The sequence below is a fragment of the Rhipicephalus microplus genome, chromosome X, assembly GCF_043290135.1.
Source record: "Rhipicephalus microplus isolate Deutch F79 chromosome X, USDA_Rmic, whole genome shotgun sequence".
Lineage (NCBI taxonomy): Eukaryota > Metazoa > Arthropoda > Arachnida > Ixodida > Ixodidae > Rhipicephalus > Rhipicephalus microplus.
The window spans coordinates 172,476,659-172,504,532 of record NC_134710.1 but is presented as its reverse complement, the minus strand read 5'-3'; the positions used below and the strand labels follow the sequence as shown (position 1 = coordinate 172,504,532).

The window sequence follows — 27,874 nt, the reverse complement described above, 5'->3', positions numbered from 1 at the left end:
CGCCGACCGCGAAGTAAAGTCGGGCAACTTTGTGCACGGCAACAGTGACGTGAGTTGGTCCGCTTCTTGAGGTGGGTAATTTGAAGTCTGCTAACCCGATGCGATCCTCTAAAACATGATTTTATTTCAAAATAAGCTCTTCATTGGCACAAGAGTACCACTACCAGGTTTCTGGACCACTATTTCAACAATCAACGCCGACTTAATACTTGCCATTAGTGTCCCTTCAAACCCCACATATTTCTAGATTATCTTCCATATTATTTTACGTTTGGCAGCAATATCAAACGATCGTGATTTGGGCAGGTTATCAAGTGCAATATTCAACGTTTGTGAATGAATGCTGAAACAAATATTTTATTGGGGTAACATTACGCAAAATCTAATATTACACGATGGTCTAGGCTTCTTCGTGGATGACGTGCGATGGAGCACTGGCTTACCTTTTCTTGCTCCTTCCACGACAGCTGGGGTGTTTGCACACGCGTTTAAGCAATAGTGCTAAAACTCACATCTCCAGAAAAAAAAACATATTTATTGGGATGTAATTGTCTTCACACGTACAAAAATATCTACGTGACAACATTGGTATACTGAACTCACTTTTATTTTTTATCATAATACAACGTTTTTTTTATATTTCCTTAACCCTATGGAATACTGACATTTCTAGGGCGGCCAACAAGTAGTAATTCGCCAATAACCCAGAACAATTCGTTATCAAATGATATAAAGCAATTCATTCATTTTGGAACCAAAGTTTCATTAAAGTGAGAAGTGCGTCAAGAAATTCGCACGGCACTTCTGGCGTGTAGATTGTGACAGTTTCTGCCCACTTTCACGCATTTTTTTTTCACTTTGAGTCTCCCAATTTAAGAAGTATACTGGTGCTCTTGACAGTTACGAAAACTGCATACTGACCAAGACATTGCAAGTTTTAGCAAAGCGCCATAGTTATCCCTGAAACACGTCGGGATTTCATCGATGCCGTAAGGAAGATGGAATGATGATCTAGACAAGGCGTCTGCCTGGCTGCACTGTCACTGTAGCAGGACAGAAAAGAAATGTAGAGCGAGGAATCAGAGGAGGGCCAATACCTTTACGGACACACTGGGGTGACAATATACTTTCAAACATAAAACTATGTTTGCGTGATGGGAGTGTACGATGACAATGACAAAGGATGCATCGAAGCTGCTTCCTCTACTCCTCCTTGAGTGTCGTGGTCGGATCTGGCTCTTGTGTGGTTGACGGTGCAGTGACCGTTACTTCTTGGACTTCGGACGCAGCCGCACTACGCCCCAGACCCCTGGCCGGAGTCCTACCCTGTGGTGCAGCAGAAGGAGCCCTCAGGGGACCGCCCGGACCAGCAGCAGCAGGCGCCCTGAGGGGACCACCCGGACTAGCAGCAGGAGGCGCCCTGAGGGTGCCGCTTGGACCAGAAGTAGGTCCGGCCGGTCCTTGGATGGGACCGGCTGTCAGTGCAGCGGCCGCCGCGTTTGCCCTGAACGTCGGCACCAGCGGCACTGCGCGTTGAATGTCGTTGTCGCTCAAGAACTCAGCGGTGGGGTCCCCGATGTTTGCGTTCAGGTAGTAGAAGTCCTTGGCATTCTGACAGGGTACCGAGTCCTCCTCGTATGCGCAGGTGAGGCTCAACTGGTTGAACATGGTTTGGTTGCCACACAGGAAGCTGAAGTGCTGCATCTCATGGCCGGCAGCACCCCCCGAGCGCAGAACATCATGGCAAATGTGAAACACCTTGCAGTCGTTATCCATGTCCGCGTAGTAGCCATCGCCGGGGCACTTGAACGTCGTTTTGACGCTACCTAGGAGGAGCTCCGCGCCATCAGGCAGCAGGTACGCCTCGCGGCGACGCTGCAAGCATCAACAACTCGATTAAAAAAGTCCTGCTTTACCAGTACCTCCTTAACAGACTTGTGAAGGACGGTCACAAGAAATTACCGCAGGGCAGTTTGAATTTACGTCGCAAAACAGACCAAATGATTACGAGGGACGTAGTAATGAACGGCTCCTAAAATTTTGATGATAGCGTGCTCTTTACCGTGAACCTGCATGTAAGCATGCTGCATGCCCTTTATATAGCATTTGCCTCTGTGGAAATGCGGCCACCACGGCCTGGATCCTCCAAACAGAGATTAGATTAGAAGAGTTCATATTATGCAAATCAAATTAACGCCTTCTTTCTCTAAATTTCAGGTGTTCGCTCAGCGAATGTGCCAGTATTTTAGAGAAATTCCAATAAATATATTTTGCTTCTTTTATTTCTTTACTTTTAAAGTTCTGAAAAATAATTTGGAAGAAATAAATGAATCATAAGGTAGAATGGTTTGCGATATGCTACATGACAATAATGAAGAACACAAAGACATTGAAAATTGCTTGAGGCCGGGAGAAAAAAAAAGACGTAAAAAGTACACGTACACCTTACACGATGAATCATCGTGGAACGGGAACATTAGACGTTTGACTACGTGCAGCAAATGAAATTTTCGTTCAGTTACCCGCAGTCACTGCAGCTTACGGTATTGCGGGATATTAGGTGGTCTAAACATTATTAATATGTGGGGATTTAATGACCTAATGCCACCATATGTGGTTATGTGAGACGCTGTAGTAGAGGGCTCCAAAAATTTCGACCACCTGAGGTTCCTTAACGTGCACCCAAATCTGAGCACACGGGCCTACGGCATTTTCGCATCGAAAATCCAGCCGCCGCAGCTGGGATTTGATCCCGCGACCAGCGGGTTAGCAGCGCAGTACCTTAGCCACTAGACTACCGCAGCGGGGCGTGTAAACATTATGAAGCACCGTAATGTTGCTTACCCTTACACCAGGGTGCGCCGAGGCAACGCTGAGTAGCACTGCAAAACGTCCACAAAAAGAAAAAGTGAGGTGTGTGGTATGGAAAAACCAGGTACTGTACTTACTCAGTACAAAACCTCAAACATAATTATTGTAGCTCAGCGGTAGCTTCAGCATGCCCATTTCACCATGCCCAATGTTTGCATTACATTTGAAACCGAAACGCGTTACACGTAGTTTTTTCGGCATGCGACGTAGAACAGACGCGTTGACGCCGAGCTGTAGTATTATCAAGAGAAACAAGTTAAATACCGTACATACAATGAAAAAAAATACTTGGGACGTATAGCACAAGAACACTTTTTGGGGAAGAGGAAACTCTCAGAAGTGCAAGCTATTCGCAGAATAAATGAAGGTGTACGCTAAACTGATGAACGAAATTTCGCCAAGTTTCTCCCAAGCATAGAGCGTTTCATGCTAATTTTCCGGCAGTGTTATTAGCTGCGAATACTCTTGTAAATATTACGGAGGTAAGCCAGATATTCATATTCATAACTGAGATATATTCGCTTTCTTTAGTGCTTGCCCGATTAAAAAAAATTGTGGTCAATGGGAGTCGTAAGTTTCCAAGTTCCTTGTCTGATCGATAGTATAACATATCAGCCATCTTCTAAACATTGCGACTCTGTGAACACATAGGAAATTATTATCATAGCATGCCAGACAATATGCATGTTCACTGTGACCTGATAATAAAACTGTTGGTCACCTGGTAGCTTCTGTTGCTTTCAGCCCATTCGATAGGTCGTATACATAATAACAGGGAAAACCAACCATCACTTTGCATTAACTGAACTATTCATTCTGAACCCCTGCTTTCTTAAAGTTGCAATCGTACGTCTCGCCCGATTCGGGCTACTGTTCCCTCACTGCGGGATGCTGCAAAATGCAGTGAAGCGTGAGGACTTGCAAGCGTTTATTATTTTTCTTTTCTTTTTAAGGATAAGACAGTTTAGAACATGTGGGAGTCTCCTTGTGCGGCTGAAATGACTTCACTCGCGTTAAAAGAGAGAGAAAGAGAATGTAGGAAAGACGGGAATAATAACTAGATTGTAACCAGTTTGTTACCCTTTATGTGAGGAGAGGAATGAGAGGGTAAAAGGGAGAAAGAGAAAGCATGCGCCCACGCACTTTCACAATATAAGAAGCAATGCAGCTATCTGCGGCGAACACTCAATAGGCATTACACTAAGCAAAACAGAACTATTAAGAAGTATAAATTTTATGAAATATAAAGCGGTAATATCACTTACCAATGATCAGAACAAATTTCATGGTGCTTTTGGCTTTTGCACAGTAGTTTCCGTCTATAATGAAAGCAAAAAATAACATTAACATAAATAAATTATTAAATAAATATTTGCTGGTGGGAGCGGATGCTATCAGAACCATAATATTGGTTCTGCTCATTTAGGAGATAGTTTATTTCAAATGGAGGTTACTGAGCCCGAATGTTTCTCCTTTCAAATTGTTACATTTCGAAGTATCCGGCGGCAGAAGTTATGCAGCCATCGTTGGAAAAATCCCAGAATTGGTGCTTCTAGACAATGTTATAGACGTAAGGAATCTAAGCGAGGGGAAACGGTTTCCAGAGTGGCATAACCGCAAGAACATTGAAAGAGCAGTAGACACAATAGTGTGCCTAAACTTTATTATTAAACAATGCAGACGAGATGGAATGGTTAGAAAAGCTATTTTGATTAGATTTTCGGGCTTCGAAAGTGTCACCAATACGTAAGTCGCACCTGATTTATCGTTCCATGCCTTGCTAGTTTGAAAAATCTCAAGTGTTTCTTTTTGTTGTTGTTTGGCGGGGAAAACAAATAAAACAGTGCCTGACAATTCCGTACAGATTGTTAACCAACGAATCTGAATCGTGAAGCCACGGTGCTTTATCGTTATCATCATCCCCAGCCTGACTACGCCCACTGCAGGACAAAGGCCTCTCCCATGTTCCGCCTGTCAACTCGGTTCTGTGCTTGCTGCTGCCACCTCATACCCGCGAAATTCATAATCTCATCTGCCTATCTAAGTTTCTGTCCCCCCTCACCCGCTTGCCTTCTCTGAAAATTCAGTAAGTAAACCCTTTATGACCAGCGGTCATCCTGCCTACGCGCTACGTGCCCGGCCCATCTTTATTTATTCTTGTTAATTTCAAACATTATATCCTTAACCCACTATGCTCACTTCCTGTCTCTTAAGCATACACCTATAATTTTTCTTTCCATCGTACGCATCTTTCACTGCGTTGTCCTCAAGAAAATGAAAGTAATGTGCAACAACCTCGGAAGAGAACAGCGCTATAGGCAGTAGTGCACTTGAAGTTGTAAAAGAGTACGTCTACTTGGCACAGGTAGTGACTGTGAGGCCAAACCACGAGATTGAAGTAACTAGAATAGGAATGGGGTGGAGCACGTTCGGCAAGCGTTCTCAAATCATGACTGGTAGATTGCCACTATTTCTCAAGAGATAGGTACCTCTGCGTCTTGCCGGTACTTACACCTATACGGAGCATAACCCTGGAGGCTTACAAAAAGGGTTCAGCCATGGTGCTTATTCCTGGGTTAACCGGCGGGTCAGTATATTTTTTCTTAATTACATCTGTTCTCAACTGGTGCATGACGCCTGAGCGTTACATTATTTTCCAACTCAAAAGAAGAATACTGTACGGCATAAAATATTTACATCATTACCCCGAGGGACGCGTCACACGTAAACGAACATGTTGAAATCGGGCATAAAATGTAATAAAGATCAGTGGAATAGTCCTTGTATCCGCTCTTGTAAGTGCAAAGGACATTTTTATAGAACCGGCGGTGAGAGGAGAGAGAAGCCCGACATCTGTGACACATGCCCATTTAATATAATACTTTCTTGCGCACATTGGACTGCCGTATTTCCCTTTTGTCTAGCCATATAAACCTTCGCTTTATATTTTCCTTCTTTTTTCCCGAGCGCATGCGTCTGTAGCTGCCGAAGAATTTACTCAAATACCTAAAAGATATCTTGTCTATGATATTCGGCGTGCACGCCCCATCGTCGCGGAAAACAGGATGCCCCTTCGAGGACGAGTCTGAAAAGTGCGCTCTTCGTCAGTCGTGTTTACGCATCGGCGGCTTCCTGCTCGGGTTGAGCCGGCAGCCGGCTTCCCAAGAAGTGCTTCAACGCGTGTGCCCCAACCGACACCTGTCGGCCGCAGCGTGAATGCTGGGCGGCCGCCTTCTCCGGTTGCAAACGCGACGCTTTCGAAGGCGCCGTCGGCAAAAGGAGACGTCTTCGAAATGCTCGCCCATTCTTCATGATCGATCGCGCGCTGAGAACGCCGAGGACACGCGTAAGACTCCGACTACTTTTGCTCGAGGTAGCCTGATCTGCAGACGGAAGCTGACGTAAGAGGCGCACCGCCGGTCGAGTCGAAAAGCCGCCGAGGCTTCCACCTCCGGAGGCAACAATGAAACAAGATGTCATTACGTCACTGCGACCTGCCGGAAATCCCCTTTGCCTCAGGGGCCGCACCGTACACGACGGGCGAAAATTGCGCCCGTCTCTTGTCAACGCCCTGGAATGCAGCCACGTTGAGCTCTGTGGTCCAGCGCAATCTTTTTTAGTTTTGTTACTTTGTTGGTCTGCAGCATTTAACCTAAACAGCTCCTGGCGACAAGGCGTTGTGCCACTGTCGAAGATTTCGCCCCTCTATTCGCCTCTCTTATCACTGAGATTGGCTACCACCTCCGAGATAACGTTAATTATTTATGAGGTTTCATGCCTCAAAAAAAGAACTTTGTGCTCTCTCATTTTCTCTGTCGCTCTCGGAGATAACTGAGAACTAACAATGACCACATAGTAACCAATAACGTAACGCGTAGAACTATAAGGCACAAGACAAAGACCTGGTCAAAGAGAAGCGCTATGAAAGCGCTCCTCTTTGTCCCTTTCCTTATCCTCTGTCTTAACGTTTTTACGCGCTACGTTATTATTTATGTATTACCAACACGCCGAACTTCATACTCTTGTCGACCACATAGTATGATGAACAAAGCAGTGAGTTTTTTCTCTCTTTCTTATTCATGTGTGTGTGCTTGGCTAGTGTCAGAATGCGGTCACCGAAGTTGGGACTCAAGCCAGCGCACTTGTGCTCAACATCAGCCCGCCTCATTTGCCAAGATACCGCGCCGCATAAAGACCATGACCCGTGGTGAACTCGAAAAAGCTATTCTTCCGGCGTGTCGATTCATACTTGCATAAGCTCATTAGGTATGTTTGCCTTCACGACTACACCGGGTGTCTATTTTATTTTATCCACGAAAATGCGTCGTTATATCTTACTTTTTTGTTTGTTTAAAGGAAAACTACTAATACTTGAGGTTGCTCATTTTCCGTTTCAACAAAACTGTCATTCGTTGTCCTAGCTTGGTAACCACATCATCGCACTGCTGAGCACCTTTCTGCGGGGAAGAAATACGAAAATGTTCATGCAGTCAGAACTTTGTGCACAACAAAGAGCCACAGGTTGTCAAAAAAATCTTGTATTCCTTCATAACACGCCCCAATATTACATCGTTGTTTTGATCCGTGAAATTGGAAAATTTAAGTTAGATGTAAGTTACCGTTATTTTTACGTTGCTCTCTTATGTCATCACAAGTCGTGTGGTTATGTTAGCGCAATCCCAGTTTGACGTTCTGTAGAGTTGGCTTGCTATCTCCGTACTTTCTGCCCCTTACGTCATCATTGTTTTTCTAAAGCAACGTCTATCTTCAGCTATTTTCTCACCACATGACGTATTTATCAAGCTGATGAACAAAGACGACATCGTCGAAGACAAGGTCTTTTTTTTTCCTTTGTGATCACCACTATATGCGGGCGCTCTGTGAAAGTACTGTTGTCGAAATAAATGGCTTCAGACCAGGGAAAATGGTCAAATATGATCTTTCTACTTATAAAAAGCTTCTGTGGGACATATTTGAATAAGCACTGTTATCTCATCATAAAAAAATCTGCATTGTACTCAGCTGGAAGCAAAACAAAACCACGGTCGTGAAGCTTGGAAATAAACAAGTAGGCTTGTTTATTTTATGTTATATTATGTTCATTATGTCTCGCATGTTCGAGGGTCCTGTATACATACCAGAGCAGTCCTCGTTTACAGGCACTCATCACATCACCGTTGGAGTTATTCAGGAAGGTCATGTTTATGTGAAGCAGAGTTGGTCCTATAGTTAGCAGATTACTCACAGTACTGAAATCCCCGGAAGCAGGAAAATTCTAAGGCCATGTTGTCATGCACGCCACACTTCCTTTTTTTTTCATGGAGTTCTACCCTAATATTATGACCACGTTAGCACAACAGCTAATAATTAGAAGCTATCTTTGCATTACGAAGGTCCTAAAACAGTGCAGAGGACGATTACGAAAAGAACATGAACGAAAGTATACGGAAGCGCTGTGGTCGCATTGTCTATGCGGTTTTTCTCATTACATACTCGTCATGTAGCATCTTCACCATCTCTTCAACCACTCATTGTAATCTCACAATAGGTCGACGAAATCGGCCACTTCCTATCTGACGCAAGCGCACGTCACTGTGACAACGTGCTGTTGGAGTGCCTACATGGACACGCCAACCACTGTGCAACATACCGTCCAGCTTGGGCACGTGTTGACAATGAGAATTGTACCACGTTCATGAATACTTGGAAGTGGGAATAAATTGGAAGACTTTATCTTTGCACAAGCAACTTTCTCATACATGATCTACTTAAATTTCCTAGGGAACGAAACGAGTGTCATTTCTCGCTACAAACGAAGATGAGCAAATCTTAATACTTCACGTAAGTTTCTCTTCATCATAACAATCTGTGAGGATTTATACCTGTTTCGCTTTTTTTTCTTTTTTCTTTATTAACACTTCTAACCTTGCCAGTTTCGTAAACGGCCACGTCGATCATTCTCCACATTGACCACCAAATCGCCGACCAATCAGTTGGTCCATTAGGAACGTAAATGCACCGAACAGCGTTTCCGACGCACCCTGGCCCCGTCCCGCCCACTGAAAAGTGTGTCACCGTTCCCCCCAACTCGATGGTACACACAACACTGCTGGCGCTCGGTAATTCGCGATCTGTGTACACATACTCCCTACTCGTGCTGCGCTTCATTAGCGTTCACTTTTTAAGGCCCTGCGCGGCCCTGGATTGAACGCAAGTGAACAAGTGCCGCAGGCGAAACAAATGATCGCGCAGCGAAAGAGCCTGTTTCTCTGCGCCTCGCGCGAAGGCAAACGAGGCGGGCCCGGCTGAGGAAGCGACGGGGAGAGGGACGCGCGGCAAGTTTCTCGAGGGCGCCGTTCAATTAGGCCCAGCTTTAACCTCTGCCGCGTTGACCCCACGGTCCCCGACTCGGGGTCGCCCGCTGCCCGTACTCTTCTACACGTGTTTCCCTCGCCCCTTGGCTTTGCAACTGACGAGGCACTGATGCCGCCCCGCACTGGGGCACCCGAATCGAGGACGTGACGTGACTGGTCAGCGTCACCGACATCCGGACGACGCATGGTGCTGCGAGCCTGGCTTTTGTTCTTTTTTTTTTCGAATCGATATACCAGGCTTAGAGGACAACGAAACGCGGTACACCTCAACCACGACACCGCTGTCGGTTCAAGTCACTTCGATCGTTGACAGGTATGTGCACGTGCACGTCGTGCAACGCGTGTTCGTTTTAGATGACCCCGTGGCAGCTTTCCTAATTAATACTACGCTCCTGTCAGAGGGAACATGGGTGCCCCTCATCGCTCGACGTTAGCGGAACGGATACTCAGTTTGTTCCGTTCTTCATCTCTGTCGTCGTCAAGATGGAAGTGATTAGGATGTGAACAATTGCGCATATATTTACAGTAGATGTATGCCAGCGCTATGACATACGCTTTCTTGTTTGTAATTTTAAAAAAATGGTCATGACTTTCATTTGTCAATGAAAAACGTGTCGTAGAAGAGCAAACGCAAAATGTTCAAATAGACATTAGTGTAAATCGCACTCCTTAGTTAACGCATCGTCCTGTCTGCAAAAGAAGAAATTTCTTTTATTTGTACAAATAAAGTAATTGAACGAAACGGAGAAAACAATGAATCAGCCCCACCCCCTCAACGCCTCCCCCGCCTCCCGAAAACAAAAAAACGTCCTTGTTTTAATTCAAAGTTGAAAAATTGTTTATAATTCTTTTTATGGTGGTATATGCCAATCATAATGTAGAGCATTTCCCTTAATATCAAATAACCAAAATAAAACGCTGTATATACCTAACTGTAGACTACTGGCACAAAGCATACGATTATCAAATAGCTGGACAATGACCTATGGTTTTATTGAAGTGTATATGCATACGCCTTTTGATATTTCAAACAAAACTTATATCAATGTAAAAGTTAATGAAAATCTACGAGAAAATGCATTCACTTGAGAATTAGAAAGAACTCTACATTTTCGCGTATCTTGAGCTGATAGACTATTCGAATGCCAGTTAAAATGTCTTTAAAATATCCAGTCTCACTCTCATGTGTAACACATTCGAATAATTTGACAATTCTGAAAGTGCTGTTTAATTAGCAGATAGCAAACGTGCACCTACAATCACACATGTGATTAGCAAAAGAATCTGCTTGCTATTTGAGGCTGCTACTGACTGCATAAATCACCCTTCCGCAACACTCGTTCCAGAGCAGCCAAGAGCGATGCAGTTATTTAACAATAGTGCAGTATTCCAGTGGCCAGTTACTAAGCAGTTAATGCTGCGTTTGAAAACGGCAGGTTATGCTGTGTGTAGTCATGCTGCTCACTGTAATATGTGTGCCTTATTTGTTCATTATCTCGATATTTTCCTCTTTGTACCCTTTTCCTTGCACCTTTGGTGCACACTTCAGTCTGGTAAACCATCGTAGTTTTGCTTACACCCTCGTTTGTCTCACTATGGGACCACTGTATGTGGTACACGACGTCTGCAGTACACAACCATTTTCATTGTCCTGATTCTTCTTGCACACTGGCTTGGTACTTGCCACTCGATTTCATCATGTCGCATCACATATGGCAAGTTTATTTGTGCTGAAAGGCCCATCTTTACGATCAAATGTGGTGCTTTATTCTTTCCGATTGTAAAACAGTTGTTGTGTGCTACACGCAACATATAACAGCCTTTTTTTTTTTTTTGTCGAAATTCATATACGATTCAGCTCCTGTAAAATATAATTTTGTTATTGCTCTTTTTCATAAAAATGCGTTAAAATGCAAATATAAGCGAAATATTACCGCACACTGTTTTAGGATATCTTCCCTACTCTTAGTTAAAACGAAATGCCTTACGAAGTGATGGTAATGCTCACGAAGATGATTTGAACCGTATTCCACAAAGTGATAGAAACATTTATAAAATACTTTGAAGAACAGCGTCTTAAAGAAAATTTTTGAGCCGCGAAAATTTAGAACACCAACAATTTTGACCCGAACTTGGAAGTAGTAGTTTGTAGGAGGGTTGTACGGAATGTGTAAGTCAACAAACGCTATTTCTGCGCACAACCATAAACGACGCAAGACGCTTCTTGGCAGTTCCGCGTGTATGTTGAGGGTTAGTTGAGTACTTCCGCCCGCCACTGTACGAGCATTGCTCAGTGACTATATACAGGGCTGTACCGCTGAGCTGGAGAAGCGGGTTCCATCAGTGCGGTCACATTCCGATGAAAGCTGAATGGAAAGGCGCTCGTGTAGCCTACTGAGCGAATCTCAAGTTCAGCCCCGGGGCTGACAGCTAACTGAAGTCTCTCTAAACAACGTACCTAAGAATAGGGTAGAAGTTTTGGCACATAAATCTCTAGAAATAAGAAATGAAGGAAGCAATGGGAGAGAGAGAGAGAATAAATGCAGAGATGTTGACCAGTCTAGAATAACGGCTATGCTGCCCTACAAAAAAGGAAACTGAAAGCAGTGACGAAAGATCAACAAGGCACATCAGCGCAACTTGCACAAAAAGGGTTGATCACGTTTAACCAACCAACCCATTGTCAAGTTTTTCTTTTTCTACTCTTATCTAGGGAAATGGTAGGGGAGCTTTAACGAGAAAAAAAAGAAAGAGGGAGAGCATGCACGCACATAATCACACACCTGACAGCTACGATAACTCCATTAGTTTATAACCGCGGGTGCAAATCTGATGTCTCCAAGAATTTGAACACCGCCTTCGTCATCTTCATCCGCGATGAACTCACAGGACGACATTTCAGTATGGTTTCTGTCATCATGAGCCTGTGAGTCTGCGGTTTAAGCAAGCTAGAGGAACCGCGAATGATTATCTCCACGAATTGTAGCGAGGACAGTGGCAGATGGGCTACGCTAGCCCAGTTGTTACAAGAACAGTTGTCAGCCATTTCGGGGGGAAAGGAAAATGACTTCGTGAAAGTCACTCTTGGCCATAAACGGCGGAGCAGAGTGGCACCGTTTCGGTGGAGTCAAGTATAGGTGTCTGAATACGCTATATGTTCGGTTAGTGGTAGCGTTTGTTGTTTAGTCTTCATCCTATATGGCAAGCGGAGAAAGGGATTTCTCGTGCGGCTCCTCGAAGTTGCTTAGCAGCATCAGTCCTGTAGTCTATGATAAAATCATTACTTAATAATTCAGCTATATTCAATAACTAATAAGACAGAAACAAGTGACATAAATTAGTAATGTACTTTTACCTCATTGTACCAAACAAAAATTTGATTCCTAAATAAAGAGTTCATACACACAGCATGTGTGCAAAAAAATGGGTGCGTATACACTGTCTTTTTAAACATTTCCTCCGAATCCACTTGCCAAAAGTTGAGTTCGGAAACAATTCTTGCCTATCACATACGTTTTGGTGTTGCGGATCTCATGTCGTGAAGTGCCCCGATCAAGCACTGTTTATTCTCCCTTTTACGTCCGCGTCAGGGTGCCAAGCTGAAGTGATGCATTTTGTAGAACGCAATTATAGCTTGACGTTTTATTGTTACAGGGCCACCGGGCACAGGCAGTCGCGCCGGGCATTTTAAATAAATGCGTGATGTATTCTCATTAACTCGGCACCCAGAAAGCACAGGCACCGTGCTTCATTAAGGCAAACACGCCATGCAAAAATCTCAAAAGCTAGGAGACGACAGCCACACTCTAAGTCGCAAAGGACTAAAATGGGGTATGCCATTGGTCCTTCAGGGGACTAAATGGGCTGCCACAGATTTCGAACCAATTTTAGACTAACTGCGGGAGCAACTGCAGGGATTCAACTGTTACCCCCTAGCACTTGCTTATTTTGCTTTAAATGTTGGTCCTCGTAGAATCCTCTAGTGGGACTAACGGTTGAACCGTCGAGACAAATGGAAAAAAAATGGGGACCCTGCTTTTGTGGGGGATATTTTATACTTATTGCAACTTAATCAGCACTGAAGAACGCAATATATTGGGCATGCAACACAAACGTTTATATATACTTACGCACTATTATTGGAAAGTACAACACCACCATACTGACCACCCGCGCTGCACCGTAGAAAACTAACCCTCGAATATATATGGGCACAATATTTCGACTTCCCGTGTAGTGCCAGTGGGAGACTTCAGCTCAGCGTAAAAAAATCAATAGAAATTGATAGCGTGATGCATAAAAACTTACGTTGTCTAGTTCATAGTACTGGAGAGCACTGATATTTTAATATAAATCCATCTAATCTCCAACATCCAATCCGACGATGGGGCAACGTGGGTTTTCAAATGACTATGCTATTGTTCTCGTGAATAGTCATGTCACAGTTGAATCTGCGAAGTTCTTTGTGCATAATGTAAGTACATCATTCGGCTAATAAAACAACCGTGCTTCTTCTCATTTGTTTCTTTTTTCTTTCTCTCCAGCATGCAATTAGCAAGCCACAAGGCGCTATAAAATTACGTATTTATATCGGCATGTAAAAAGTCAGTTTTGTAGAAAGAAAATCAATTTTGCGCCATGCAGGGCAACTGCCCAGTGTCGCTACTGCTTCCTGTTCTGACGTCATATTTTATTTGTTTTTATTTTTAGCGGTTTGTTGTACCCTTCATACAAAAATGGTGACGATGGCAACGAGCTGCTGACAACTGGATCCATGGGATTCTATAAAAGTTACGCTACCAGTTTACATATACATTGGTTTCAACTGGTTCAGAACATTGAAGAGAGTTTTGCGCACTGACCGTGCTCGGAGGCTTTCATTTATCTTCTGCCTGTCCGTGTCGGCATGGTGGAAACGCGAGGGCACTTGTTTTATGCACTGACCAGTGTGGAACTTGCCTTTCATTTAATTGTGTTTCACTTTTACTGTGGCGTACAGCCGATATGACTCGTTCTCGTGATAGCCGACTTGACTGAGCAGTGCAGTGCAGCATTAGCAGAAGGCGATCGGCGCACAGTTACCCTTCCCGTTGGTTCCTTCTTTGCCAGGTGTTTGCGCATGACACGCACGGTCACGCATTCAGTTTCTGTTGGACAAACAGTTCCTGCGTTGATTTATTTACTGCAGTTAGTCCAGCTTTGCCCAATTTCGGCTTAGAGTGCATTGCAAAATACTTGCCAATTTTTATAGCTCAAGATGTCAAATCTGGGCATAAAAATTTCTTCGTAAACTGAGAACGAAACTTAAGGTCCTGGCTTGAATTAAATGTGAGACAGTAATAACTGGTGTTTAATTTTGAAACGACTAGTGCAAAAAACGCAGAGCATAAAAGAAATGCTAGGAACTAGCACTGGTCCTTGTCGTCTCTTGAGTGTTCTGCGCCTATTCCTGGTACTGGTCGCGTCATAACTGAATTAGAAACGCGTTGGTTTAAAGCGTCGCGGCTTCAGTAGCCTCTCCCTTTTCCGCGGAGCTGAACGCCAGTGCTGCGGGCTGACTCTCAGAGCGGCGACGCGATAGACGCCCTTGGACGAGATGTGTGTGCCATACTGGGCGACTCTGCATTCCCGCTTTCAGCAGTCCGTACATCGGGTTATGCCGGTCGTCGATGGCTGTGCACCTCTCCTTGACCTAACTAATGTGGGTCGCGCCGAGGACGGCAAGGCGACAAAGGCCCGAAGGGGACGTGCCAACGCTTCATGCCTCATCTTTTGCGCCTATCCGCCGAGCTGCCATTCTGCTAGCATTAAGTCCGGCATATTTCATTTCAGACCCCGATACAAAGGGCAGGCGGCCGAGAGAAGCAGCTTCGCAAGATCAAGTACCGATCGTCAGTAAAAAGCGTGAAACGTTCGGGACAATGGAATAAGAAGCCAGGTCGCCAACGAGGCGCGCATCGCTCGTGCGGTGGGCGAGGTCGCGCAGCAAGGCGTGTCGGGATGCCATTCACGAAGCCACGTTACATCGTCCGAGGGGCAGCCGCGTCGGTGGACGTCTCGAAGTGCTCTTTTGGGGCACGGCGGCGTGCTCTTCCTTGCCTGTCATTCGCACTGCGCTTCACAGTGACAGCCTCTTTGTCTAGGGCAAAGGCAAAACGAGCGGACGAAAAAAGCGCCTTCTCGTAACTACGTGATTGCACTGCTAAGAGCCAAGAAGTGGCCAGTAGCGTGTTTTATATGCGTCGCTAATACCCAGATACTTTACTTGATGTTGTGCGGGCATCAAAAGGGTCTTTATTTGTTTTCTTCGCGACTAACAAGGAATTGGACGATCAGTATAGAAGAAAGGCTTTGTACAACTGTGTTAACATGCTTCCTTAATTTCCATATTTAGAAATCGTGAAACAGTTTCACATTTTTAAGGACAAATTAGAAAGCAAAACACGTGAAACGCCTAGTCATACCGACTAGACATTGCACCAGCTTTTGATCTCCCACAAAAGTATGAATGAGAAAATCGTTGGAACTTTGCGCCGTCTATGAGCTTATTAATAATAATAATAATAATAATAATAATAATAACTGGGGTTTAACGTTTCAAAACCACCATATGATTATGCAAGACGCCGAAGTGGAGGCTCCGGAAGCTTAGGCCGCCTGGGTTTCTTTAACGCGCACCCAAATCTGAGCACTTGGGCCTACAGCCTTTTCACCTCCATCGAAAATGCAGCCCCCCCCCCCGCCAGCCGGGTTTCGATCCCCCAGACCTGCGGATTGGCAGCCTAGTTCCTTAGCCGCTAGACCACCATGGCGGGGCAGTTTATGTTCTTGACGCAGTATATGCTGTCACAGGTCGTTGACTCTATGCCGGACCCAATGCAGCTGAGACATATATCTATGTGAGTCAAATGTAATACAGGCAATTATTCTGAACAGCTTCACTAATGAAACGACATTGAGAATTCAAAAGCAAAAGCTGCAACCAAAACTTATTTTAAAATCCAACGTTTCGGAGCCCGTCTGGTTCCTTATTCAGTGGTTACATGTCGCGAGGCACCGCACTGCTTATATGATCTTTTGGCGTCGTGGCGCTTTGAAAGCACGCCTGCAAGCCTGTCAAAGCACTAAAAGCCTATAAGCAGTGCTGTCACCTTACGCCAACTAACCACTGAAAAAGAAAGCTTGTAGGGCTCCGAAACATCCACATTTAAAATAAATTCTGGTTAGAGTTTTCCTTCGCTTTAATCCATGTGTCCCCACCCTAATCTGCTGAGTGTTATCCTTATAAATAACTTTGCGTATATTCCACGTTTAATTGAGTAAACACATTTAAGAGTCCTGTTTGTAGTGTGGTGGACAAAGCGAAGAAGAGAGGCAACATCCTAAAGTACACATGTACACAGAACCAATGACCGCCCTCAGAAGTCCTCTGCAGAAGAAGGAACCGCTTACAAAATATTCTTAAAAACACTAAATGGACTGAAAAAAAAAATAATGAACTGCAAAAATTGAATGAACAGAAAGGGACAAAGATGAGTATCGTTCGGCATTATTGATGCCTTGAACGAACAAGTTCTAAAGCTTTTTGACTAAACCATTTTCTCGGAATAAATGAAGAGCTATAAAAGGAATGCTGGAAATTCTGGGAGGTTAACTGGACTACATCCAGTTTACGGGCTTGTGAGATTGTCATTGAGTTCTGAGGTACAGTCCTGCATGTGTCAGTGAATTCGCTGCTCACTTACGGCTTTCAATTCTTCCTCTCTCTCACCTTTACGTTCCCCTTTGGCAATCTTGTAGTGTAGGGTCGCAAACCTCAAGATCTTGGGGTGAACCTGACTGCCTTCTGCCTATCTGTTTTCTTATTCCCTTCCTTCCTCAACCTCACGGTAAGGTCCTTCAGAACACAATTCAAGAAATGAAACAGTCTTTTCGAAGAAACAATGATCGCTCAAGTATGAGCGATCATTACATTGATTATACCAAGTTTGTGGCCTGTACTGCTGGCTGAGGGGAGAAGTCACGATGACTGTTATGGTCGAGGTTTGCCGTGTGTCGTATACTAAAAATTTTCATGATCATGAACCGACACACGCTCTGTTCGTACTCGTTTTCGTCACCTTCCGCTTCTGCTTCGCTTCCAGAACACGTGTCCCGATTTGTCCGGAGTGTGCTGCATCTGATGGGTGACAGAATGAGCACAGAGAGACAGAGAGGAAGAAAGAGAAATTCTTGGCGAAAAAGATTTCTCGGTGAGGTGGTACGCGAGCTCGCACCCCAACGACCAGAAGGCGCCCGTCAGCTATCCAGGCACACTAGCAGAGCAGAGCATAGCCTTCTATAGTATAGGGTAGTAAAGGGGGGGGGGGGGGGGGGATAAAGGGAGACGAGCCAGCAATGGGGGTGAAGAGGTATAGGTCGAAGGGAGTAAGAGAACAGAAAAAGACACAGAAAAACAAAGAAAGGGAAGGAAGTAAGAAAAAAATAGAAACACAAAGGAACAAATACGCATAGAGGTTAAATAGACAGAAAAACACTAATAAAAGACAGCATAAAAAGAGCAAGTATAGCCGTATATATTTCAATGCAGCAACGGGTGCGAAAGAGACAGATCATGATCAAGGCGTTCCAAAAGAGCCAAAAACGTCTTCATGCACTCACATATGGGCTGACGAGCTAGACGGCTAAACTGCAGAAGGCCAGTGGTTCAGTAGTTGCAGTGTGTTGTGTGGGGTGTAACAAAATATGGTCAAAGTGGTGATGAGGTTTCTCGACAAATTCCATTTAACACGGTTATTGTGGGGGAATCGCAATCTCACGCCGTTTTCCCGTACGTATTTCTCACGCGATGCAATACATCCGAAACAAATTCATGCGCTTTCTTTGGTTACAGTCTCGCCTTACCGTTAGTAAGAGTGCAACATCACTGTGCATATCAAAAAAGCCAGTGAACACCTTTAACAGACGCCTACCCTGTTGCCTCGATTAGCATAGATGTAGAAAAGCGAAGTAATGGCCTGAGGCCTCCGCGGTGGTCTGCGGTCTCCACGTGGATTCAAGGTGACCTTGACCACAGAGCATTACAAGACTTCCTGCACGATGTGTGGATGCATTAATATATATTTATAAACAACACCTACGATAAGGTACAGTTGCTTCGCTCAAGGACTCGAGCCGTTAAGAGTGATTCATCGTCCAGTTATCCGCAGAAGCACTTTAATAAAGGTAAAGGGTTCGTCCGCATTAGTCCAATATATAAGCGCAACAATTTTGCGGAATGACATCATCACCGGGTCAGCTTAGCGCGGCGCCAACTTGTTTGGTCTCGGTATACAAGCGTAAAACTTAAATTGCGGCATGCGTGATTGCGATGCTGCCGAGGAGGAAATCGGGACGCGTTAATTGCGCCGCTACTCCAAGCGGAGCACTTGGCACGTCCGTTAGCACATTCTGGCAGAGGTAGTTGCGCTGCTTGTTTCTATATAGCCTGCTCAGACTATATCGTTAAGGCATTATAGCAATGATTTCATAAATGACAACCGCTTAAAGAAGTTTTTTTTTTCTTTACTTCCTTGTCTGCGCCACAAGGTTTCGCAAGGTAAATTTGCCCGCATGCGTATACTTAGAGTCGAGCCTGTTCAAGCAGTTAGAGGTGGAGGCAGGATCCTTATGAAAACTACATAGAAATAAAATAGGAATTCGCGTTGCATCAATGAATAATAATACTAATAGTATACAACACAAACCAAGCTATATATTCCAGCACTTCGCAAAAACAACACATACTTGACAATGTGATCGATAACAAATAGTTAAATGGATAACCAATTATGACCCTTCCATAATAGGTGTTGACGCTATATACAACGGCAAGGATCCAACCACTGTTCAGACCTGCAATATCGCGTTGGAGCTCTACAGGCCATTGTGTAGTTTAGTTGCCACCTCTGGCCCACTACCTGTTTGGATTCTTTTTTTACTGCATTTACGCTTGACTTCACATTGTCGGTTTTTAGCGCAAGTGCCTATTAGAATAGAAGATAAGATGGGACATACACAAGCGCTAACTTTCAATGGTGTTTTTCTTGAAGCCGGAGCACCAATTTGTGCATGAAATAAACAACTCAAGGATGCGCAGACAGACAGGCATCAAGAAATGTCAATTCCATCCTTGTCAAGGATACTGAGGACTTGGGCCAACAGAATCTTGGCCTAGCTTTTGATAGTTGCCGATTCAATCAGGAACGTGCAGTCAGACACATGTTTAGAAGACAGGAGAATCCCCACCTAGATTACCTAAGCGCGACAGCCCAGTGCCTCCGCGACTAAGGAAATTGTCTCGCTCATGTATACTCGGCGATGTTGTGCGAGAGCGGGATCACCGGCCGTCTGGCGCACGACAGTCTATAGAGCGCGTACTTATTGATGCAGGCTCGTGTGCATCCGCCTTTGAGAAGATAATAAACGCTACTACCTTCTGAAGTTGTACCCGACGATAGTGATTTCTTATTTGTGCTGGCGCCCAGCGAAGCACACACTGAAAAGCGGCAAACTACGCGTGCAGCGTACCAAACATCGCTACCTTTCTTTACGTTGCTGCAGGGCTCCCTCAGACTATCATTGCGATACCGTCCTATTTGCCCTACAAGTGTTTATCGTAGCGTGAGGGTACTAGTAGACAAAACAGTTTTTGCTGGATACGTATAACTTGTCCTGTAATTGTTCTCACAGCCTACATATTTGCACAGCACAAGACTACGAGTAGTTACGATGTAACTACAGAAGAAACAAGGACAGAAAGAGCGCTGACTTGAACTGAAGTTTTCTTAGCAAAAACGCTGGAAATATATGCTCGTGACAGAACATCACCGCGCAATTGCGCAACCTATTGCATCACAGCAAGATAATCATCATCTCATTATAAGGTTATAAAGCTACAGTTCAGCACAAGTTCACAATCTATTGTGTCAAAGCCAGAAACTCGATTTCTTTTTTAGTCAGAGCAAGCGAAGGCATGCTGATACATCGATCACCCAGCATTTGCATTTCCTTGGCCTCCATAATCTCTCGTGTTAGTTGCTGACGGGGTTTGGCTACAACAGTGCACTGTTCAAATTCGGGCCTGCAACCACAATCCCTACAGAAAAGCTTTCAGCGCTATGCAAACGGGTGAATGCGCAGTCCGCACGAAGGGGCTGCATGCAGGTGAAATCAAACTTTAAATAAGATACTTGCACTGTTCACATATTAAGGGTTATGTGGGCAGAGTGTCATCTTCATCAGGAATCAGAAGTACCGAGATCATGATGTCCAAACTCAAGAAGTTGCCAAAAGATGGATGTTGAGAAAAGCGCATTTTAAACGTATAAGTGAGAGCACATCTATGCCAACAATGAATGTTTTCTAAGACGATTTCTTCAATCATGAGAGATTGGCGATCATGGTTATTTTGAGCACGTTGTTTTAGCAAATCTCTCATGCGAAATGCAATGGCAAGCAGCCAGGTGTCAATTTGCAGTAGCCTCTAAACAATGAGCCCTTTTAAGTTTACTAGTAGCCACCTTGCGCTCTTTAAAAGCGGTTTTCACCTAGTTCATGAATATTTACAATCTTCAGTGTTTTGTCGTGAAAGTAGAGCAACCAAACTTGTGAAAGCAACGAAAAATGGAAAATTCGTACCTAAAAAAAAAACTTGCGTTTTTTGACTCGCATATCTCCTTAAACCAAAACAACGAATATTATCTCAGGTCATTGAGAAAGAGGCTGACAGAATTATAGACAACTTGTACAAACAGAGGATAAACAGACTTTGAAAAAAAAACATAATGCATCGCATCTTGCGTCGTGTTACAACACATATGGCTACTTTCCTGCTTGTAGATGCGGTTGTACTTTCTAGGCACAGTTAGCAAATTAACCTGTGAAGTGATCGAAGCATTTTACATTCAAAGAGTGGTAGGCGCATGTTTTAGCCATGTGTCGAGTTTCGTAACAGACAAGATGTTTGTATATATGTTGGCACGTGTATTGTTAAGTGACAAGTTTGATTTTCCTACTGATGCGCGTGTCTGGGCATACTCGGCTTTGTTTTTCTTTATTTTTTCGAAATGTTTCAATTGCGACACAGCGCTCCTCCTGTGTACGCTGGTTTTTACGTCGTTGCGTTTTAGCACTGCGTCAATCGTTCAGTTGTTCGTACTAACTCCACTTTCCATTGTACTGTTATACAACTGGCTTTGATGCTGATTGACGTTATCCCATCAGCGTTTGTTGTCCTTTTTATGTACGTGACCCTTCGACGTTTCCGTTTGTATGCTATTCTTTTCTTGTCGAATCATACGTAATCAACGAGTTCAGAGGCCGTGGCCCCACAGATAGTATGCCGAATTCTCTTTGACCATTCCCCTGCGAGCACTCAAAGCACAGCGCAGACAGCATAAAGCGTTTCTGGGTAAATGAGGTGTTTTGTGCATGAACATGGCGGCAGTTTCTGCTCAACGCAAAGTATTCTCAGTTTCTCATCGCCCTCGAACTCACTCTGCTAGTTCCACACATTCAATATCCCAGTCGAAGAATATTTTTTCTCAACGCGTGCAAGCGCTGCGGGTGTTTCCTCGATACATGCCACGAACGTCCGCGAGCAAGCTCAACCCACAGTTAATCCACAGTTAACCTTGCGCAACATGTTAGGCCCGGTGCCTGGACCTTCAAAGCAGCGTCGAGTTGTGCAGGCATTAGTCCATTACCTGTCCGAAATTGTCCTTGTCGGAAGGTTGTAATGATGTAACAATTCACATAAAAAAATATTATCTTACCTGACACTCTAGCTGCCAATACCTTCATTAGGTTCACATGCACAATTCACATTTGTTTAGATTCTTTTTATCATTCTTTTGTTCTCTTTTTTTTTGAAATCCTTTAGTCCCCTTCCTCATCCCTATAGAGCAATATATAGATGCCGGAAAAAGTATGTTTTTCAAAGAAAGTCTCTCTCTCTTTCTATTAGCACTAACGTCTTGTAGGAATTATATTATGCAAAAAAATGTGCAGCCATTCTACTTTTTCTAGTACTAATATATGCGGTAGGAACAGCAAGGATAACACGAAAATGCCAGAAGTTAAGTGGTGGTGCTTCTCGAGAAACATTCTGGCAGAACAGCGTAGAAAACGGTATGACGAATATACCAGACAAGACGTGAAGTCTTTAGCTTCATTCTGCCGCAATTTTCATGAACCGATTAGCCCCCCTCAGAACACCTGTGCATAACATTTCCAAAAAAAACGCTCGAGAACTTCTACACTTCTTCAGATCGAACAGAAAGTTATTGGCGTAACATTAAGAGATAAAAAAGAGAGGAGAGTTTACTAGACAATAAATTTGGGTAGCTAATATTCTTGTTAAAGCAAAACAAAACATGAACCATATCCGGTTACGTAATACGTAGGACAGGCAACAGATTGTCAGGAAGAGTGCACAGCATGGGTACCATAGGATGTTAAATGTCACCGAAAACTGCAAAGTTAGATAGGTTGATGAAATTAACATCTTCCCAGGAATGAAATTGGACAGGGCTTGTCGAGATTTGGACAGGCCTTGTCGAGCATAGAACATAACATAGGCTGATAATTGTTATTAACTAGCACAGTAACCCATAATAATAATATACAAGGTTTAATGTCCCAACACCATGATATGATTATGAGAAACACTGTAGCGGAGAGCTTCGTAAATTTCGACCGCCAGCGGTTCTTAAACGCGCACCTAAATCTCAGCACATGGGCCTCAAACATTTTCGCTTTCTTCGAGAATGCAGCCGCCGCAGCCGAGATTCAAACTCGAGACCTTCGGGTTAGCAGTCGAGCGCCCTAACAACTAGACCACCACGGCAGGGCCGGAGCACAGGTGTTGGCTACTTCCAAGACTGCGCCCATACGAGGGTTTGGACGGTCAGTTCTTTAAAGATGGGGACCCTGGGACCAGCTGTTTGCAAGTTGACCCTGGCCAGAGGCCGAATCAACAAAGTATTCCGTTCACAAGTGATTTTTTAGATGCGAAGCGCCAGATGGTCGAGCTAGATCCGGTGTTTGGTGTGACCACCTTTACTGCGCGTGCGCGCTCCTCCCCTCTCTCTCCTTCAGGCATTCCTCCAAGCGGCGTTTGAACACCCATTACGCATGCGCGTCCCCCTCTCTCTCCTACACTCTCCCTCTCTTGCCTCGCAGCGCTGACGCATGCAGGCAGCGTCTGCTAGTCTACGTTCGCTCCCCCATATAGTTTCCTATAAACACGCTATATGCAACTGGGGCGCTAGTGTCTATGGGAGCTGCAAAGCAAGGCGCTTCAGCGAGCATGGGAGTGATGGGTAGCACACGAATTTGTCTAATACTTTTACATCCGGCTCCGGTTGGCTTCGATTGCCTTGAAGTTGCTTTGTCAATAAACGACAATCAGCAAACGTTCAGCAGTTCTACTTCACCACTTTATTATTTTAGGCACACCATTTCAAATCGGCTCACCTTGCATTCTTTTGAAACAAAACCGAAACACAGCAACAAACGAAACCACTAGTGCGTTAGAGGCCCGCGAGCACGAAGACTACGCAAATCTATGTACTACCCATCATTTTCATGATCACTGAAAGATTGCAGAGCCACAATCCACTCTTGTTAATTTCAAGATAGTCTATGCATTCCCTTTTCTCTCTCCTCGAGGCATCCCTCTCAGTGGCACCTACACTACTACTGCTCATGCACATCCCTTCCCCATCTCTCTTCTCACCTACACTTCCCTCTCTTTCGCCTCACAACGCCGACGCAGGCAGCGTCAGATAGTGAGTTTCTTGATTGAAAAAACCGATTGTTCATGCTGCACAATAGTTCACTGCCCCCCCCCCCCGACATATAGGAACTGGATCTTGATCTCCATGGCTGTTCTGGTGGTATATGTCTCCTGTGCTTTGTTGAATTATAAAAAATCTCAGCGTGCGCGTTAACTAAAAGCAGACGGGGGGTCTCTGTGTTCAATCGAAATCTTCGGCCTCTCATTGCCCATCAGCAGCAATTCACATGTTTCAGTATAGGGAACATCGGTTCATCACTGCATACCTTGCACCTCCCCTGGTTTCTTTCCTGCGCAACGCCTCGTTGAGCGCCAGCTTCCCCGTCAACGTCAGTGTAGGCGTTACCGCCCTTTGCTTTGCATCTACACATGGTTCCATTTAGCGGGATATTGTGTAATTTTTATTGACCTTTTTGGTATTCTTGAAGCATACCTTAGTGAATGGTATGTCTAGCATCAGAACTGGTTGAAAATTTCGCTTCCGTGCAATTGTGAACTCAGAGAAATTTATGGATAGGAGCCCAAGTCATCGCCGCTAACGCCATCTTGTTAGAAAGGAGTGTAAAGAAGTTAGCGGTACCTACTGTTCCCATATTATTATATAGCTCGTTGTGTCCACTTACACAGATTTTCTAGATACGTATACTTGAAGAGAGGACCTTATTGAAACGTTTTGCTCCGTATTTATGCCTCCCTCGGCTCTCAATCGTAAGGCAGCTAAAGAAAATTTCTCTTATAGTTCACATCTTTCGTTTACAACTTTCGCCTCTTCGAAAAGCTCCCTAGGCATAGAACGTAACCGAGGCAGTTTATTTTTCGTTGTGTTCGGGTGCCCTAATGTACAAGCCAGGGCTCTGTGCCAACATTTCGACGGAACATTTTCACCCGCTTCGCGTTGCAGTTCATGTGTGGCGGACCTTGTGAAATGGTCTGAAAGTTTCTGTTAAAACGTCTGAATACAAAGTTAAACGACTTCATTGTTTTCCCACAAAGCCATTCATTTGAAAATGCAATAATCCGACAATTATGCAAATTTGACTATGTAGTCATTGCAACAAAAGGGCCATGTGACCGATCGCTATGAAAGACTTGAGTCGAGCCATCCAAACGTCTATGACTATTTCATAAAAACCAAAAGTTGCAAAACGTAGCAGCACTTTGAATTCCGAAACTCTGGCATCAAAAAGACATACAGTGAAAACGAAACTACCGCACCTTCGAAAAACGTCCATCCGTGATGCATCTGCCTGCGCCTCTACATAAGGCGAGCTAAAATTGACCGAGATCACGGCTTAATATGGAGGCTCACTTGATGCTCGCCAAACAGTGGTGCACAATCAATTGTGATTAATGGCTGTCTTCTATGGGTGCGCCGGTTGAGTTCTTCAGCTGCTCACAAATACCTTAGGTGACTTTTACACTCGACATGCATAAATCACTGCCGTCAGTATAGGAGCAATATATAGCCAATTTCACGGGAAACTGAACATCTACAGAGCGCACATGTCGCGTCCTTAGTTGTCGACTATAGGTGTACGCAATCTTGTAATGCCTCTCAGTTCAGGAAGAGCAATAAAGCGGGCGCGATCACGGAGTGACAAAGAAATTTCGCTCCTAGAAAACTGAATGTTGAGGTGCAACCAGGCACGCCACTCATGGTGGAGAGCTGTTGGTAAGACAGGTATGTATTCTTCTGCAGTTAAGTTTCGCTTTTCAGCAAAACTGGCGGAAACTTACGACTCCGCAAAAATTCGTAGCCTAAACATTTTCGCACTTCTAAGAGACGTTATTACCTCCTGAGATGGCACTTTTCAAGTTTTCTGCTGCGAATTCACATATTAGACTTCTAGTTTAAAAGTTAATTACATTTATTTGCATATTTACTTGTCTATACTTGCCCTATCCGATTGAGTTCAAAATTTACCTTTGTGGCAGCAGCTTTCATAAAGAAGCTGTTATCTCACTTTTTCTAAATATGAATAAATTGCCAATATATTTTAGTAAAAAATTTCTCTTTTAAATGAAAACTGTTGCCTCAAATATTTATTGAGTAATTTACCCTATATCGCTAACTTTCGAAAAGTACTTACACGCGCCGTAATGACACTTAGCTGCCCTCGCGTACCTACAAGTAGTCTTTGTGAAATCGCATGTACAACGTCGTTGTAAATGTTGTGGTAGGCAAAGAGTGAGCATGAGTTTGTCGGGCTCAGGCTCAAGCTTTTCCTCCCTGAACACCATATTAGACTCTAGTGATATGATTCGCCATTTGATGAATTAAGCTTATTACATTAAAGCCTGATTGTATGGGCCATGTGCTGACTTTTAAAAAAAGATGGATAGAGAGTAATCACTGCGCAAGCTACCATACCCAAACAGGTTGAGCCATATTCAACCCATTTTCAGCTTTCTCCGTTGACTCGATGCTCCAGACAAAACAGCCTGATCCCGGTGATTCGTCCCCGGTAACAAAAGGATGAAGCGAAAGCACTCACGGTCCGTTGTCACACCCAGGTGGTCCGTATGTGGGAGGGCTTCCGTTACAAGGTGGGGACAGCAGCCAAGATTTTCCGATCCACGAGCGATTGCCAACGAAGACGTGTCTGCATGCGCTTTTATATAGTGAGTGCACGGCTGTTTCCGTGCACCGTTATGGCGCTGACGCAAGCAATTTGCGGCTCTGGCTTCTCATTTGGGCGAGAGACCACACCGTTTCTTGTGGACATCGGAGAGGAAGCAAAGCATCGGCTTGCCCTATGCGTTTATGTTCAAATTGCACTAGCGCGTACATATTCTTTAAAATATAAAAATAAAAAAACGCATTCAATAAAAAAATTGCGTGAGCAAAGAACAAGGAGAGAGAAACTCTGGCATCTCTGTCTCAGCTTTAAGAGATCAGAAAAATTCATCGCCTCTGCTTTTTCGCACTAAACAAGCGCTGTGGGTATAGCTTTGAGCGGCGATACACTGGGCGGACGTTAAACATGTGCGCTTGTTTATAAAATTCGAATCAAGAATAGTATATTAACTAAGTTTCCTAACATAAGCTGCTTACAAGAGCCTTGAACTTGCCGTAAAGAGGTCAATCATGGCCACGTTATTTACTGTCTTCTTGCCCATAGCGCTTCCTTGATCTTTTTATTGTACTTTGCGTCACATCATCTTTATCGCGTAGATTGAATATAAATCATCTTATTTTTCTTTCACAATCAGAATTGGAATTGATTATAAGAAACTCGGTCATAGTACAAGTATTGCGCACACAAAAAACGGCCCGATAGTAGAAGTCAATATGAAGTGCTCCTGGGCAGGAAGAATTGGAAATCAAAGAAACTGTAACGCACGGTGAAGGAGTGCAGAAGTCAAAGGGAAAAGATGTTGATGAAACAAAATACAAAGTTCATTACAACGAATAACACGGTCCAAGTGCCTCTCATGATAGTGACTTCCTTTGCAAAACAAACGTAAATAATTTCACGAGTGCGAAGCGAGAAAACAGATTAAACCCATATTTACACGCGTTACATTGGATATCGCGATCTTGAGCAAAGCTTAATATACCACAAAGTATGCGCGATCAACTCCCCGCTGAGAAACAACATACATGCGTCCGTAGGTGTGCGTCATTTGAGTGAGGGGACACTTGTTTGCGCCTTACGTGACTCGCCAGTGGTGAATGAATTTGTCATTCAGCTAAGCTGCAAACACTGCCAGATGTTAGGCAGTAATTTGCGTTAAAAAGGGCATGACTGCTAACAAGATGAGGGCAAGCGACGGTATACAGACAAGA

At 44.2% G+C, this 27,874-nt stretch overlaps 1 protein-coding gene across 1 annotated transcript; it reads right to left on the bottom strand.

Annotated features, from left to right (window-relative positions):
- Positions 1 to 1,079: 1,079 nt before the first annotated feature.
- LOC119176940 (uncharacterized) lies at positions 1,080 to 26,655 on the bottom strand. The gene is made up of 4 exons (XM_037428279.2): positions 26,580 to 26,655; positions 4,137 to 4,190; positions 2,845 to 2,882; positions 1,080 to 1,875 (listed from the first exon to the last, which is right to left on the bottom strand). The coding sequence occupies exons 2-4, from the start codon at positions 4,156 to 4,158 to the stop codon at positions 1,204 to 1,206; spliced, it is 732 nt and encodes a 243-aa protein (XP_037284176.2). The 5' UTR covers positions 4,159 to 4,190; positions 26,580 to 26,655; the 3' UTR covers positions 1,080 to 1,203.
- Positions 26,656 to 27,874: the final 1,219 nt, after the last annotated feature.